General features: G+C 41.8%; 1 protein-coding gene across 1 annotated transcript in view; it reads right to left on the minus strand.

The window, feature by feature from the left end:
* The window catches only part of LOC117443845 (receptor-type tyrosine-protein phosphatase T-like), a gene marked incomplete at both ends in the record, with an annotated part of 95,357 nt that extends 78,313 nt beyond the window's left edge, over positions 1–17,044 (minus strand). The window contains one exon of the mRNA XM_034079667.1: positions 16,751–17,044. Coding sequence (XP_033935558.1) covers positions 16,751–17,044 — 294 coding nt within the window. The remainder of the gene's footprint in view (positions 1–16,750) is intronic.
* Positions 17,045–17,396: the final 352 nt, after the last annotated feature.

Below are 17,396 nucleotides of genomic sequence, written 5' to 3' on the forward strand. Positions count from 1 at the left end.
GAAACAAGCTTGTTGCCCTGGTAACAATGCAAATCAGCCCCAACAGGCCAATTACCAAAGAGCACCAATTAAAGCTGGACTTGTTCCGTTTAATGGGTTTCATCCTATCTGCCGTTCGGATCCCACACACACAGCAAGACCCCCTTTTACCAAGTTAACAACTGCAGTAGTTAGTCAAAAGGGACGGGGCTGGATGTTGTGTGTGTGTGTGTGTGTGTGTGTGTGTGTGTGTGTGTGTGTGTGTGTGTGTGTGTGTGTGTGTGTGTGTGTGTGTGTGTGTGTGTGTGTGTGTGTGTGTGTGTGTGTGTGTGTGTGTGTGTGCGTGCAACACGTTCTCACTCTCATCCCGTCACATATTGATGGACGGTCAGGGCCCCTCCCCGTCGCTATATTACGTACAGGGTACCCCTTTCCCGTCATTTTCTACGGGCAGGGCGTCCCATAGACCTTCATTGCGGACACAGCGGACCCCTTGCCCGTCAGGCTTCTACGGGCAGGGCGTCCCATAGACCTTCATAATGCCTATTTTAAGGTTCATTTGGCCATTAAAATGCGTTTTGATCTCATTGTATGCGAGTAATGAGTTTTTTATTTCTGATTATTTGTGCAGTACATGTACATGATGTTTAGTTTGCTAGTTATGACGAAGATTACCTTACGTCTGTGAGGAAAATACACGGGGCTCAGAGCCTCGTATTTTTAAAATCTTTTTTTCCTTCTAATTTATTATTCTTTTCAAAATAACACACTGTTATTTACTCACCAATAACACACAATTATCCTTGCTTTTATTTATTGGTTTAATTCCATAATCTCGGTCTTTTTTGGTGTTCGTCAGGAACTGAATTTCAAAATAAAAATAACCGGAAACAGACGTAGGCCTATAAGGGACATTTCGAGCATCATTGCGATTGTCAAAATGTTTGAGTTTAGGATGGCACTACACTACACTACCCAGAATCCCCAGCTATCGTTTAGGACTACAGTCCCCGTGATTACTCTTCAAGGTCTGGGATTGGATGTTGGAGTGGCAGTGCGCCAAGGTTACAGCGTCAAACAGCTGTTTGAAATGGAACGAAACCACGCCAGACTATCCAAAACTGGAATCGAACGCCCCCCCAGAACTACACACTACACTATTGTGTTTCGCAAAATGTTCTATGGGACGTCTCTACTGAACGTTTTCGTTTTTCCCACAATTAGAAGTTGCCAGTATTAAACACATTGGTGTTATCAAATGTAAAACATATAATTAATAAATGGGTGAAAATCGCTGTCCATAATGCGCAGCATCAATATATAGCATTAATATACCCACATGACCGCTCATTGATACTTTGTAATTCTACTCCACTACAATTCAGAGGGTAACCTGGTATTTTTACTCCACTACACTTATTTGAGTTACTTTGCAGATTCTGATTAATGATGTGAAATATAAACAACCCTTAAATCAGACTTTAGTTACACCTGAGTAAAATTCAGGTAAAGTGATTGTCAAGTGCCAACAATCAGGAGAGATATTTGATAGTTGGTGCTTGAGAAGACTAAACATGTATCTGCAATTGACATTAATGGAAACGAGTAATAAAGTATATTAATTACTCGTTATTCTCTACTAATAGTTAATTAAAGACTATATATTATGGCTATTTTGCACATCCCTTTCAAGATTTCAAGATTTTCAAAGGTTTATTGACATATCATTTACACAACTTACGGTGTAGTTATGAAATGAATGAAAAACTTGGGTCACAGGTCCCTCAACAGTGCATTACAAGACATCTATCAATATGTGTGTACCTCCACCATTAAACTGTCATATTCTGCACATTTCTTATTCTATCTACATACATAAGAGTATAATCCATATGTATAATATCAGTTAAAATAAGTGCTTCAACATAGTTAACATTGCAGGAAAGCAATATATTAGACGTTAAGTACTTTGTATTTATCTGTAGATAGATACCCCCAACGTTTTTTTCTTATTTAAAAGAAGAACGTAATCTGTTATTTAATGTTTAAATAAAGGTTAATTCGTTTTTCTGTTTTGCACCTCCTCCTATTAATATCTGTGTACATCCTGCACTAAACTGTTTTATTGAAGAGATCACTTATAGTATCTTCTTGATTTTTTATATTCTATATTTCTATCACAGACCTTCTACTTTCCCCCTATGAAAGTATATGTACTCTTAATATTTTTTTAATCAAATATAACACGTAAAAACAATAATTCAATAACGTGCTTTAACCACTAGGCACACAAGGTACACACAGACACTTGTATGTACAACATCTGAAGATGTGTAGTTTTATTCATGCTTTCACATAATTTTACAGCATATTGCTATACTATTTCAGACTCAGTATTTACATTCTTACATTCAAAATGCAATCCAATTCAAATCAGTAATATCTTTAAAAACTACAAGTCCTATTATATCAGCTGTGCACCGTTATGGTGTAAATATAACCTATCTATGAATTATATCAAATGTAAAAGTCAGCCGAATTAGTGTTGATACTGCAAGGAGACGTATTGTGTGTAGAGAAATTGAGAAGTTTTTTAATTGTTGATATATTTATGATCCACGTCAAGTATTCAGTTTCGGCGGCATTTCTTCAGTTTTTCCAAAGGTCTTCTCATCAGGGCGCTCTAAATAAAGAACTACGGCATATCTGTAATATGTAATGCAGCCGAACCGTGTATTACAATGCCGTTATGTGATGACTTTCAAAGAGAAAAGCAAGAACACTCGGAATTAAGTAGGGCTGTGCATCTTCACTGGTCTCACGATTCGATTCGATTACGATTATCCTGTCAACGATTCGATTCGGTTCGATATCCCGGTGCATCTCGATTCATACCAATGCGTTGCATCCTCAATTTTCTATATTACTGCACATGGCTTATTTTTCATCAATGCATACATGCAGTCAATACATATGAACTCTCTTTTTATTATTTAGAAAGTGCTTCAGAAATCAATAACATAAATGTCTTGACATTAATTTATAAACCAAAATAAATGAATTGTATAGGTCTAGCCTCCGTGTGTGAAGTTGTTCCATCCTCAAAAACAAAAAGCTAATGCTTCTGCAGTCTAGCTGCAGCTTCTAGCCACGGCCTTCTGTTAAGAAAGGACACTGAATGTCCTGAATGAGGCATCACACACAGGACGTGAGTCTGAACACAGCAGACAACAGGAGTATTTACAACAGCATATACAAACTAAAATACTGCATGTGGGTGCACACTTACATTCTCTGTGTTACTGTTACATAAATCCAATGAATGAAAGATAAAATTAGCTTCATTATATCTCAGTGATTAAGTGAATAATAAAGTTTCTATCGGGTCACTATAAGCATGTCACTCATTATTTTCAGGGAGGGGGCGGGGCTTGGAGGAACGGAGAGGAGACGGTGATCACGGAAGCTTTTTTCCTCCTGCCTTCACAAACTTTACACACGTATATATCATCTGAAAATTGCTAGAGGACATTCATACTCTGCAATCCAAGACTTAATTAAATCCACCAAAAACCTGACATGATTGTAACGCGATTATTTTTGAAAAACATAAATCCCTGTCTGTGTCTCTGAGCCGCAGCAACACGGAGTGATTCAGAGCGGGTCCTTCTGCTGTGGGTTCTGGACTGGTGTTCTTGTGTTGGTGGATAACGCAGACTGCTCCGTGTTCGGTGTTGCTGTGCCGCTGTCACGTATGTTCCCTGATCTCTGCGTCACCGACCGATTTGATATTAAAGTGACAGAAAAAACGTTATAGTAAAGCCGTGGCCGGAAAATCAGGAAGCAACGTTACTACTCTATAACCGATTATCTTCCGTCACTGCATCGAGACCGAATCGTCCACGTCCGCATCGCAATGCATCGTAGAAACGATTATTTTCAACACCCCTAGAATTAAGTATTATTTTAGTATTTTCAAATGTTTTCCGGATTTCATCTAATATAAACACCAAACCCCAGCATGCATTGCGGGTAAAACATCCAATCAGCGTAGCTGAGAATCTTGGGTAATCGCTCGAAATGCCCACGTCAGTTTCCGGTTATTTTTATTGTTAAATTCAGTTCCTGACGAACGCCAAAAAAGACCGAGATTATGGAATTAAACCAATAAATAAAAGCAAGGATAATTGTGTGTTATTGGTGAGTAAATAACAGTGTGTTATTTTGAAAAGAATAATAAATTAGAAGGAAAAAAAGATTTTAAAAATACGAGGCTCTGAGCCCCGTGTATTTTCCTCACAGACGTAAGGTAATCTTCGTCATAACTAGCAAACTAAACATCATGTACATGTACTGCACAAATAATCAGAAATAAAAACTCATTACTCGCATACAATGACATCAAAACGCATTTTAATGGCCAAATGAACCTTAAAATAGGCATTTTCACCGAGAATAACACGAAGGACAGCCATTGTTGTTGATCACGTGGTCTGGGAGCTGTTGCAGCGTCCATAGCAACCACCTTAGCAACCATGAATGTGTACACATTCATGAAGTAATCTTCGTCATAACTAGCAAACTAAACATCATGTACATGTACTGCACAAATAATCAGAAATAAAAACTCATTACTCGCATAAAATGAGATCAAAACGCATTTTAATGGCCAAATGAACCTTAAAATAGGCATTATGAAGGTCTATGGGACGCCCTGCCCGTAGAAGCCTGACGGGCAAGGGGTCCGCTGTGTCCGCAATGAAGGTCTATGGGACGCCCTGCCCGTAGAAAATGACGGGAAAGGGGTACCCTGTACGTAATATAGCGACGGGGAGGGGCCCTGACCGTCCGTCAATATGTGACGGGATGGGAGTGAGAACGTGTTGGTGTGTGTGTGTGTGTGTGTGTGTGTGTGTGTGTGTGTGTGTGTGTGTGTGTGTGTGTCTTTGTGGAAACCCTTTCATTTGGTGTGTGTTTTTGTTTGTGTGGCTTTGTAGTTAAGTTTGGAGATAAGGGGCGTGTGTGTGTGTGTAAAGAGCGGCAGGCTGCTAACCACACACACCTCTAACGCATAACATTAATTATAATTTAGCATGATGTGTGTTTCTGCTCTGCTCCACTGTGTGTGTGTGTGTGTGTGTGTGTGTGTGTGTGTGTGTGTGTGTGTGTGTGTGTGTGTGTGTGTGTGTGTGTGTGTGTGTGTGTGTGTGTGTGTGTGTGTGTGTGTGGGCATCTTATTTGTGGGCACAATAGGATACATTTCCTTTGAATAAAGGGCCTCTATTTATTGTATGCTCGCCTGGCCTCCTCTACTCTGCTTCATTGGACGCACATGCTTTGTTTCTGTTGTCTGTGTATGTGTGTGTCATGGTCCTCTCTAGCTTTCTCAAATGCTGTCACTTCCCTGTGTGCTACAGAAGCTATTATGCAGCAGTCGGTAGAAGAACTCCAGTTTTCCACTATTAGATCAAACGTATCGCTGTCATGATTTTAGTTTTGTGTTTATAGTTTCCTGTTTTATTTTAAAATTAATTGTTGTCCTTGGCTGCGTTTCACTTTGGTTAAATGGAATCCTTGCGTCCCTCACTTGCGTAGTTTCCCTGCGACTAGTCCCTCCCACCAGGGACGTATGGAGAGACGCAAGGAAACCACGAGAAGCAGGGAAATTAGTTTTAAGAGCAATGGGACGTCCTTTCCTCCGGAGCGTCACGTGAAGCGACGTCCGTTTGTGATGACGCCGCACAGCTGATCGTCTGACAGCAGCCAGATCAGTGCATGCGCTGCATCGTCCAATCAGTGTGCGATACACAGTAAGGGGGCGGGGCGAGTGTCTGAGGATTTCCCCGGAGGATGGTCTGGTAGTTCCTCGATTATCGCTCCTCCGTTATCGCTCCTCGATCCTCCGGCAGAAATAAGGCCACTGGGACGCTACTCAAGATGGCGCAGACAAATCAACTTCCAGTGATACCGAGCCCGAGGAGCGAGGAAATTAAAAATAAGAGAAGTGAAACGCACCCCTTGTGTCTTGTCCTGTCTTCCTTCCTGTGTTTTGCCTCCAATGCCTGATCGTTATTATGTTCACCTGCTGCCCCTGTGTTTCACCCCCCCCTCCCCAGCTGTGTCTTGTCTTGTTATTAGTGTTGTGTGTGTATTTAGTCTTGTCTTCCCTAGTGTTCTCTGTCGGCTCGTCGTCCCCTTCTCTGTTTTTCTTTTCACCACCTTTTTTGTGAATTGAAGCTCACTTTTTATTAAGACTGGCAGAGATATGCTATCTCATTTTTAACTGCAGCTGGGTTCAACTTCCTGCAACCCTGACAATCGCTTTCACACTGCATATACAGTGTTTCCCCTATAATTGTCTTGGAGGGGCGCTGCGCCCCGCCAACGGAGCCCCGCCAACGGAGCCCCGCCAACGGAGCCCCGCGCCTCCCCTGAAATTCAAGGTGTTTCAAAAAATATATATATATATTATTTTATTTTTATAATTTCTTTTTTTTTAATTTGGAACCAAATTGCAACTAATCTATATCTACTTTTCACATTGAACATGTGCTCTTTAAAAAAAAAAAAATCCCAATACCCCCCCCGCTCAGGCAGCACACCCCCCCAAAGCAGTAAACCTAGGGGAAACACTGATATATATATAATCCTAGCAGCTAGCGAGCTTTTCTTTTTGTCATTGCTATTCTTACTGTATTTAAGTCAACACTTGTTCAATTTGCACATATGTTTATTCTTACTAACAATAACAATGTTGCAAAGCGCTATAAAAGTCCCATGTATTATTATTATTATTAATGTTGAAAAGGTGCAGCTAATATTGGTTAGTAGAAGGCCAAGTTGTTGTTAGTTTTTTTTCCGATTCTGCGTGTGCTCTGTGTTTCGCCCATGAAGACGATATAACCATCCTGGTGGTATTATTATTTAGCGCACAGGAAGTGGGGGTCTGAAGGGGCTTCTCAGCAGTGTTTCGGAGGCCTTTCTGGGACTTGAACTGGCATCTTCAAACTCTAAAAGATTTCTTGCTACCATGACATACACACACACACACATTCTTTCCAACACGCTCACACACACCCTCATCCCTGGTGCAACACATCCTGCCTGCTCACAGCTCTTTCAAGTGTTGATTACTACCGCCACACTGCTGCGAGAGCGAAAATGTTGTTAATACTTTTGTGCACGTTTTATGTCTTTTAAAGTACACACGTTCACATATTTCATGGTTTTCTCATAAATAAGATTTCACAACAACACTAAATGTTTGAGCTGTGAAAACCTTTGTTTTTGTGTGTCCAAATGGTCATGCAACTGCCTTCATTCAAGTGCATGTGTGTCTTTGTGCTACATCTTTCTAACCTGCTTCGTGTTTTGAAAGTCTGACGCTGGTTATTAAGCAGTTCTCACTTCAGCACTCAGACAGAGAGACTTCACACCGCTCTACTCCCTTCTGCTCCTCCATGACAAACGCATAACACAAGCTCAGAATAGAGGCATGTTACTAGGACGATTTAAAGTGTTGTTTGGGTATCTAGGCAGCTTTCTCTGTATTTTTGTTTTCCATTGTTAGCAATAACTTTACATAAGGCAGTCAATCTAATGGGGCATTGCCATAACGGGTTTCCATTTATGTGTAGCTTTCCTCTCTTCGACTATACGTATCCTTAGAAAGAAAGAAACATTGTGTTAGAACGAGTGTATTTCTCTTTTCTTTAAGAGTATGAAACCGGACATATTACGCCCATTCTCAGGTTCATATTTGTACTGTTTGCCTCTACAGTGACATGTACAGTCTTTAATGTTTAAGGAAGTCTTGATTGTTCTCATACTGCCTGTTCTGCAGCACCTCATGTACATGCACACCTATATAACACACATAAACAAAGGGGGAAACCAAAAATAGCACAATAGGGCATGAAGTAAAGTTTTCTTTAGATGTTTTTTTTAATAAAACTGAGTTACTACTTGCAAAATTAATCAAATATACTTGTGAGTCTATATAAGTGCAATCGTTGGCAGCTCAATTGTAGGTGGGATCATGCTAGAAAACAGCCGGCAGGGATACAGACACATACGATAGAGGCCATTATGTGGAGGTTGGACTGCCATGCTTGAGGGCATCTCAACAGGAGATATTAAAGGACAGGAGAGGGTGTTTCATCACGCTGCTGTGCTATGCTGTGTGTTGATGGTGATTTAGAGATGATCTTGTATTCGCAGCCTGTCCAGCAACTCATTGCTCTCATGGATCTGATGCGGGTCTCAATCGAGGCACACAACTACATATTCAAACGTGGCAGAGCCTTCACACACTCGAGCAGAACACACACACAAACACATCCTCAAAGGATTGTGAGCATACAAAGCACTGCACACTCTCCTCAGGGAAAACATATCGACCGGCCTGATTCACAATGTTGGAATCATAAGAATCTGCTTTATCCTTACACTATTGTATTTCTTCTGAAAGCTGTGTCTGTTTGAGCCTCAACTCAAGGACTCAACTCAAGATCATGTGCTCACTGCTCTCTTGGAGTCACATTGCTTTGTCTGTGTTATGTTCCGTATGTTAAACAGATGGTTGGCTGCATAATATAATATGATTCAATATCTATGTATCTGTTAAAAATAGTGTTGCAAGCAGATTAGTGGTAATGTATAAGACATGGGCCTTCCATAGGGGTACCACAAACCCTACAGGGCCATTTGATGCCTTTTCCCTTTCCTGTAGTGTGTTATATTGTTTAGTGTGCATGTACAGTACATGGTCTGCAAAGGCCACACACATTCCCCCCTTGGTGAAATCGCTACATTGGACTCTTTACTTATGTAACCTAATGACATCCTGATGCTTCTATTGGCTTGCGCTGCAACACATTGCACCTGACATCTCTAAGGTGTTGACCAATCACAACAGAGCAGGCCAGCTGACCAATCAGAGCAGACTGGGCTCTGGTATCAGACAGAGGAGGCAGTATGAGAAAAATAAAAATGTTAGAAGCACAACATTTCTGAACCTGAACATGAGCATAATAGGGCCCATTCCATAGTGTGTTAAATGTGTGTGGGTGGAGTGGGGGCTTACATGAAAGTGTTGCCTCTGAATGCATAATACACATTCACAGAAAAACTCAAATTTGAAAATGTTCGTCAATTGTATATGATATATTATATTATTAATATGTTCTTTTTTGGTAATAGAACATCGAAATCTGTTGTGACTGTTCATATTTTTCACTTGTGTTTCTTTATTCTGCAATACCATGAGCAGGTTGAATCAAATACATGATAGCAAAGTCATCAGGGATATAAGGGGTTTAATTCCAAAGGTAATTCAGAAGGTCAAGAGCTTAACAAAGTGTGGATTTATTTGTGCTGCCGTGTCGCTCTGTATGCTCTGTGGGACTATCAGTGACCCTGAAATGTTTTATTTGGTTTCAGTGGAACGGTGTGTCATATTGTCATTACAAACACTGACATTGGTATTTAAATGAATTAGGACATTCAGCATGTCTCGATATTCAAATCCAGATTCAATTGATTTATTCAGAGTGCATTAAAACGTTTGTATTGAACTGGGCCATTAAGCACAAAAGAAGATATACACTGTACAAGTCTCATTCTGGATTTAACTTGAGAACAATTGTTTTCAAAGTTGTGTGTTAAGCTGAATGCAGCATAGAAACCGCCCAACAATAACCATGCCATGTGTTTCAATCAATGAGGGTGCTACAACATGGCACGTGCTTCAGCTAATAAAAAGGGAAAACTCAGAGAAAAAGGATTGCAGCATTGCATCACAGCCATTACAACACCGGCAATGTGACTAAAGCTGGTAGAGTGACACGATGTCAGAGCTCATTCAAAAGAGGGATTCATGAGGAAATGTAAGGCACTCTGTGGGTGGTTGTCAGGCTTCATGTGAAGGAAAGAGTTTGAACAACATGTAAAGTGGCCTTAAAAGAGAGGAATGGGAAAGTGGAAAAGGGCTGAAAACAGCCACATGACAAGAAGTAACCAATCATTGAAGTATTACATAAGTAGCATGATAAGAAAAGGGGAACAATCTAAGATGTTCTCAGAAAACACGGACCAAGACACTTCAGACTGCCCTAGGCAATAAAGGAGGAGTAATGCAGGTCATGGATGGCACAGAAAGCAGAGAAAATGATAGGACAGTAGCTGGAGGATCAGATGGGCTGCGATTTGGCAGTTTCTGAGTATCAGTTTCTGAGTATGGTCTGGTGACATCTGCTGCGACTAAAGGCTACAGTTACCTAGTCAACAGGTAGCTGGAAAAGCAACACACCAATGTGACAGGTTGTTTGCTTTTGGACAAAATGTGTTTATTTAAACAAGTCCAGACTGTTATTTAATATTGTTGTAGGGTTAGGGATCTGAACTGATTGATTTTGGTAGAATGGATGCACTCTCTTAACTGTACATCTAAACTGCTTGGCTCGGCAGAATGGCGAAGCAGCAGTGTCAGCCAAATCAGGATATACCCAGCAGGTAAATTAAAAATATATCTTTATGGAGCAACACATTAGCCAACACTCACATTACCATCGTTCACATAAAGATCTACTTTATAAGAAACGGACGAGACGTGGAGAGGGAAGAAGGGGCAGGGATGTAGTATATAACCCTGAGGTGAATAAAGTCTTTATAGAGTGCTGCATATTAGCCAACATTAACATTAGCATCCGCCGTGTATAAAGTCGACGTGAGGAAACAAAATGTTAGGGGAGGAAAAGGCCCAGGAAAGATACTCAAATAAGATTCATGTACAGCGGGTACATTAAAAGTCCATCTTTATAGGGTAACATATTAGCCAACACTTACATTATCATCCGTCACGTAGAAATATGAATGTAGGAGGAAGAGAGGGACGGTGGAAGGAGAATAAGTGGGGAGATGAGATTATAGGAACAGTGCAGTTGCACTTTGAGCAGGTAATGCTGAAGATAAAAGCTTGTATATATAGAGACGAGGATAAGAGCCAGCATTCACATTTAATGTTTACGGGAAATTGAGTTTAAGTTAAGGTAGTATTTCCAACGTAGGACAGCAGAGACAGGGTTTTAGAGAAAGATTAAAGGGGCCCTATTATGCTTTTGGGGGTTTCCTTGTACTGTAGTGTGTTATATGTTGTTGTGCATGTGATTGGTAACCAAATGATAAAATCCCTGTGTTCCCCCCAGAGGGAGTTTGTCTCTCAGTCACTCCCCCCCTGCCTGAAACGCCTCCATTGGACTCCTTTGTTTACTTCCATAACATAATGACATCACTGTGTTACACTCACATTTATATTGGCTAGTGGTCCAACACATTGTACGTGATAGGCTAAGGGGCGGGACATCTCTAAGAGGTTGACCAATCTCTGGGTTCTGGTTTCAGACAGAGGGTGAAAAGAGATTCTGCAACACAGGCAGTATGAGAAAAATAAAGAGCTTTTTGAACTTTATGAAATCCATCATTATCAAGGCTGTGTCCTCGCTGCACATCAAGGTAAATGGAGGGTTCATTTGAGCTCGCCTCCTCGATCTACTCAGCGTGTCTTCAAAATGGGCCACGCTAGACGAGGCACACGGCTAAAATCGTTGCCGGATTCCCCCGGAGCCACCGCTGAGCCGGTTCTGGGGGAAATGGCCTGAATCCTATTTTGATCGACGGACGCCTGGCAGCACCTAACGACAGCTACAACAACAGAAAAACAATGGAGATGGGTGCTGGTGCAGGACGTGAGACAAGAAGCACATTGTGTGTGATTTTCACATAATTGAGAAGTGACAACATTCCTGAAATACTTTAACTTGTCTAACGTTAAACTATCATTTGGCTCATTGTAATAATTTCACTGGCCATACAAGAGAGTCAGATTTACAAATATTATATTTTGACCTTAATCGAAATATTCGGTTATTTTCAAAAGCTTTTTTAGTCTGATGCTTCGATTCATTTTAAACAGACTGTTCAACTAAAGGATAAACACAATCTAAATATTGGATTGTTCTTTCTTAGTAAGATCCCATTTTCATTACAATTGGGGTCTTACCTTGACTTGAAGATGAAGTCCATGCTTTCCTTCTGGACAACAATCTCTATTATTTTTTTGTAAAAGTCCTCCTTATCTTCCTCTAGTTTAAAAAGTCTAGTTTGTTGTTTGCGTCTACCGTCTCTACGTAGAATAACAGTAGCAACAAGAACCTGTGGGCTCACTTGCGCCCCCTTCAGTGCGGCAGAGGTTATGGCTGCCTCCCCTGGTGCTTTTTTCATTGCCGTTGTATGATGAGACCAGCGGGCCTACATATCATATACGTGAAATAAGTTATTTAGAGACTATGGATGGCGAGGATACATGTAATAAAGGGATCTACAAACATTACATTGGTGACCTACAGTGAGATGGTGCAGGCATGCGCTTAGTGCCCGCTTTCCAGCCAGTTTCTGTGGGGTGACGCATTCTGAGGTGAGGCAGAGCTCACCTGTGCCTCACCTAACCCCACAGTAACTGGCTTGAGCGCGCTCACAAAATAAGTGCCAGCGTTAAATTAGTGCCCGCGCTCCAGCCAGCTGTGGGCTTACGAGAGGCAGAGCTCGCCCCCACCTCACTTCTCATCGCTACCCGTAGTTGTAGCGGAGCTCGGCAAATTTGCTGATTTTGACTATAAAAAACGATTGGAATCACAGATCAGTGGAGACATTTTATTATTATTACTATTTAGTTTTTCTTTAGTTGTTTTTCCGTTACATTGGAGTATGACAGGTGAGGCTCTGCCTCCCCTGCCTCCCCTGACTGCACGTCGCTGATATATATATATATATATATATATATATATAAAATATTGTGTGTCAGCATGTATTTGAATGTACAAATAATAATTGAAAAATCATGATGGTCCTTTAATTCAAATAAATGATTGTACTAGTGATAGATTGGCCTGAAATAAATAATGAAATAGTCTGAGCAATTATTAACAATAATAACACTGAGATATCACACTGAATCTGACTTCAAAATTAATTTCAAATGCTACAAGTAACAACTATTTGATTGATAGGCGTGAGCTCGGCTGTAGAGGCTAACATGAACAGAGAGGTGAAGGTGTCGGGACAAACAAACACACACACACACACACACACACACACACACACACACACACACACACACACACACACACACACACACACACACACACACACACACACACACACACACACACACACACACACACACACACACACAACACCCTAACACCAGTAGCCAGCAGGCATTTGAACATCTGTCATACCTGCCTGCTCCAATCCCATCACTCTCACTCTCACTCTCTCTCACACACACACACACACACACACACACACACACACACACACACACACACACACACACACACACACACACACACACACACACACACACACACACACACACACACACACACACACACACACACACACACACACACACACACACACACACACACACACACACACACACACACACACACACACACACACACACACACACACACACACACACACACACACACACACACACACACAGCACTGGGTGTGAGTGGTTGTGACAGCTCACCACAGTGCCAATAGCCCAGAAACACATGTTCCTTGCTACTACACTTTACGCCACACATATAAAACCTTTATGGAGCCACGACTGCACGCACGCACGCACGCACGTGCGCGCACACACACACACACACACACACACACACACACACACACACACACACACACACACACACACACACACACACAGTGACCACCATCTCCGTCCCACTTCACTTCACATTAACCATTTCTCATCTTCCTCCTGCATATTTTTCTTTTTTCCCAGATTTCTTTTTGTATTCCTTCTTCATACATCCTTCACAAATATCTATTGTTAATCAAAATAGTTTTGCTCTTCATTTGATTGTGTATTACATCAAATGTCTTCCTCCCTTTGTCATAATCCCTGCATCACTACCTTTCTTTGCAAAGACATTGCTGACAAAAGCTTTTTGTTTCTTTGAATGAATAAAAGGTGACAGAAAGAAAAAGGTAAAATAAAATGCAGAAGACGGGAATAAAGACAAGAGAGAACTGTTGGTGGAAGGGGGAGAGAAAAGCTGAATGTAACAAAGAGGATCATTCGTTTCCAAAGGTGGAATATAACAGGAAAAAATAGAATGAGAAAACAAAAGATGAATGGTCGTACACCGTCGTACATGATAGTAAAGAGGGGGATAAGACAAAGTGGAAGTGAGCTACAGTAGGAGCAAAGCAGAAGGAGTGGAGAAAAGGAGAAATATACATAAAGGGGGAATTCGTAAAAGAAACAAGAAAATCCAAAAGAATAAAGGGATACAGAGTGAAGTGGTAATACGGCTACAGAGGGTTGATGGTGGCCTCCTGCTGTGTTAACAAGTCCAAACACACACAGTTACCACTATATCTGTCACCTTCCACACGCACACTTTCCACACACACACCTTTATCAGAGATCTGATTATCAGATGAACCACTCGTCGTCTCCTTACACCCCCATCGGCCATGATTGCCCCCTCCTAACCTCCCCCATCTTTTCCGCCTCCTCTTTAAACCCTGCTCTCTACATATCCTTCGACTCCAGAGTGGCTTCTTAACATCCCAATCATCATCATCATATTTGTTTTGTTCTATTGTTTTCCCGAAGAAATAATAGTTTGATCATTTTTGTTCTCGTGTTCTACGGCTCACCTGCCTTTTAGCTTCTCTGTCGGTTAGGGTTAGCAAGATAATGATTACCTATAAATAAAAGTCACACATCAAAATTAACACATTTTAGAATTGGTTTTAAAATTGAAGACTTTAAAGGTCCCATGTCATGCTTTACCGGTTATTACTCGTCCCCTTGTGTGTTATGTAGCTTTTTCTGCATGTAAACGGTCTGCAGAGTCACAAACCCTCAAAGTACACAGAGAGTAAAACTCTAACACAGAAAATACCTGTCTATGCTGCCCCAGAACGCCTCGTTGGAGATTTCTCTTTTTCTTCCTGGGTACAGTGACGTGCCCATACCCAAATGGACCAATCCGTGGAGTTCCTCACACACACACACTCTCTCTGCGGCACGCTTACACTGTAGGTGCTCCGCGTTTGGGGGGGCGGGTGCTAGTGGAGCCTCGCAGATGGAGGTACTGCAGCCCCCTGCAGCCCCCTCAGCCCCCCCGCCCCCATCCCGTGTCCATTCGCGATGTCTCGCTGTCTCGCAAACCCCACACAGCAAGCAGGAAATGAACCCAGCTCACACTGTCCGCTCCTCGCAGCAACGTCCCGCCAACACGGCACCCAGACCCCACGCAGCATTGTCATCTGTTTGTCATTACTGGTGTCATTTTCTGTTGTGTGGCGAAGCGACGTGGCGTGCCTTTGTGAAGTGCAACAACATTAACCTTTCGGTTGGTCGCTTGTTAGCAGACCCTTCACGCGATGGCAGAGCGAACAGGTACGGGCAGGCCCCATAGTGATAGCCCTATAGTTTAAATCTACTACCCACAAATAGACATATGGACATGGGTTACTATTTAAAACAAATGGTAAATGTATTTAGGAACCTATCCATGTGATTTTAAGTGGGGGTGGACCTCAGATCTTCTAAGGGGGTCCGGGGGCATGCTCCCCCGGTGAGATAGTGTTTAATTTTGGAGTTAAATGCATGAATCTGGTGCATTTTGAGGGGGAAAATAAAGAGACTAGATATATGGAAACACCTATATGAAACAGAACTGTATACATTACAATAATCATAAAATCATAAGAACATGGCCATAACCAATAACATATCCAATATGAAAAAACATTTAAACTTGTTTGTTTTTGGTTCATTTACAGTTGTGAGTGTGTCTGTGCTCCTGAATCAGCCTCTCCTGTCTCCCTCCTCTCCACCTCTCCTCTCTCCTCCCTCTCCCTCCTCTCCTCCCTGCTCCTCTTTGAGGCAGCAGCAAAGACTAGTTTTAGCTCTCAACAAGTTGTAAAAGTGTATCTTACCTTTTTTCACCTAGTTAACTTTTTATTTTTTATTCATGCATATTTTACTAATCACTCCCCCTTCAAATGGAAATATGTGTTTACATAAATGGTGACCAAACCGTTTGAGACCCACTGAGAACTTAGACTAAGTTAACTATCTAAACACTCAGAGAGTCCTTAACCTCACCTGAGCTGTAGTTATCCCGAGCTTGAATGACACACAGAGACCAATCAAGGGCTTTGATGTATGATCTGTATGACAGTGGCCATGTCGGCAGGCCACATCATGTGGACAGCCAGTCACCCTGTGTGAGGCAGACCCACATTTGCGCAGCGTTGCGTTCACAATACATTAATTTAACAGGCCAGGCCATCGGGAAACCCCCCGGTCCTCCTGGTGGCCACTGTGTGGGAAGCCCTGAGTAGACATTGGCATACACAAGACTTCACAAGGAGAAAATGTATCAAAGATAAAGAAACTCCGCATCAAGACAAATTTCTCTAAATCAAATCACTCAGACCAAAGCTCAACCATACTTGAACCATTCTAAACGTTGAGCTTAGTGTCCGTTTACTACAACCACCCACTGACAACATTGTATTTGAGGAGTTAAGAGGGTATTCAGTTCATTATATGAGTGTAAAAAATGGGCCATCATTCTGGCCCATAATACAGCTATCCTCAACAACATAATTATGACAAAAAAGAAGAGAAGTGAAGCTTGAAGGGGAAAATATCAGAAGAGGAGTGACCTACCTGCACATTTGGTCCTTGTGACCAGCGGCGGCCCCGGGGGGCCCGTTCCTCCCTCCCCAGGTCTGGACAGCAGGACTTTGATCTCGTACTCCACGTCGGGGTCCAGATGCCACAGTTTGTAGGTAGGGGAGTCTACCACGTGGGTCTCCGCCCAGTTTCCTGAGGTGGTTCGGTACTCCACCTCCTTCAGGATGATGGGCCCGTCGCCGATGATGCTGTTGGCGTTGGGTTTGATCCAAAGGTAAGTGGCCCCGACAGCGAGGAGCTCAGGTGGAGCGATGGGGGTGGGAGGAGCTGTGATAGAGGAACAGAGGTGGTAAGTTAAGTGTTGATTGAGTCGGTTTGATTTGATAAATTCCCACTTTTTAACACTTTGTCTGGGGGTTTGGATGGAAGTGGTCCACAGATAATAAATGACATTTTCTGTTTGGTAATACTACATTTAAAAGCTCACCGGGAGTAATCTGAATTCAAATGTTTGCCAAAAAACATTGACACAAACAATCACAAATTGGCAAAACACGAGATGACATGGTAGAAAATGACCTCTAAAAAGAGTGGCATTATATGGAATACAGAATATGCTGTGCATGTCGTATGTTTGTTTTTTGTTCTTAGGTGTGACAATTAACCTAGTGATTTGAAA

This window comes from Pseudochaenichthys georgianus, unplaced genomic scaffold (genome assembly GCF_902827115.2).
Source record: "Pseudochaenichthys georgianus unplaced genomic scaffold, fPseGeo1.2 scaffold_686_arrow_ctg1, whole genome shotgun sequence".
NCBI lineage: Eukaryota > Metazoa > Chordata > Actinopteri > Perciformes > Channichthyidae > Pseudochaenichthys > Pseudochaenichthys georgianus.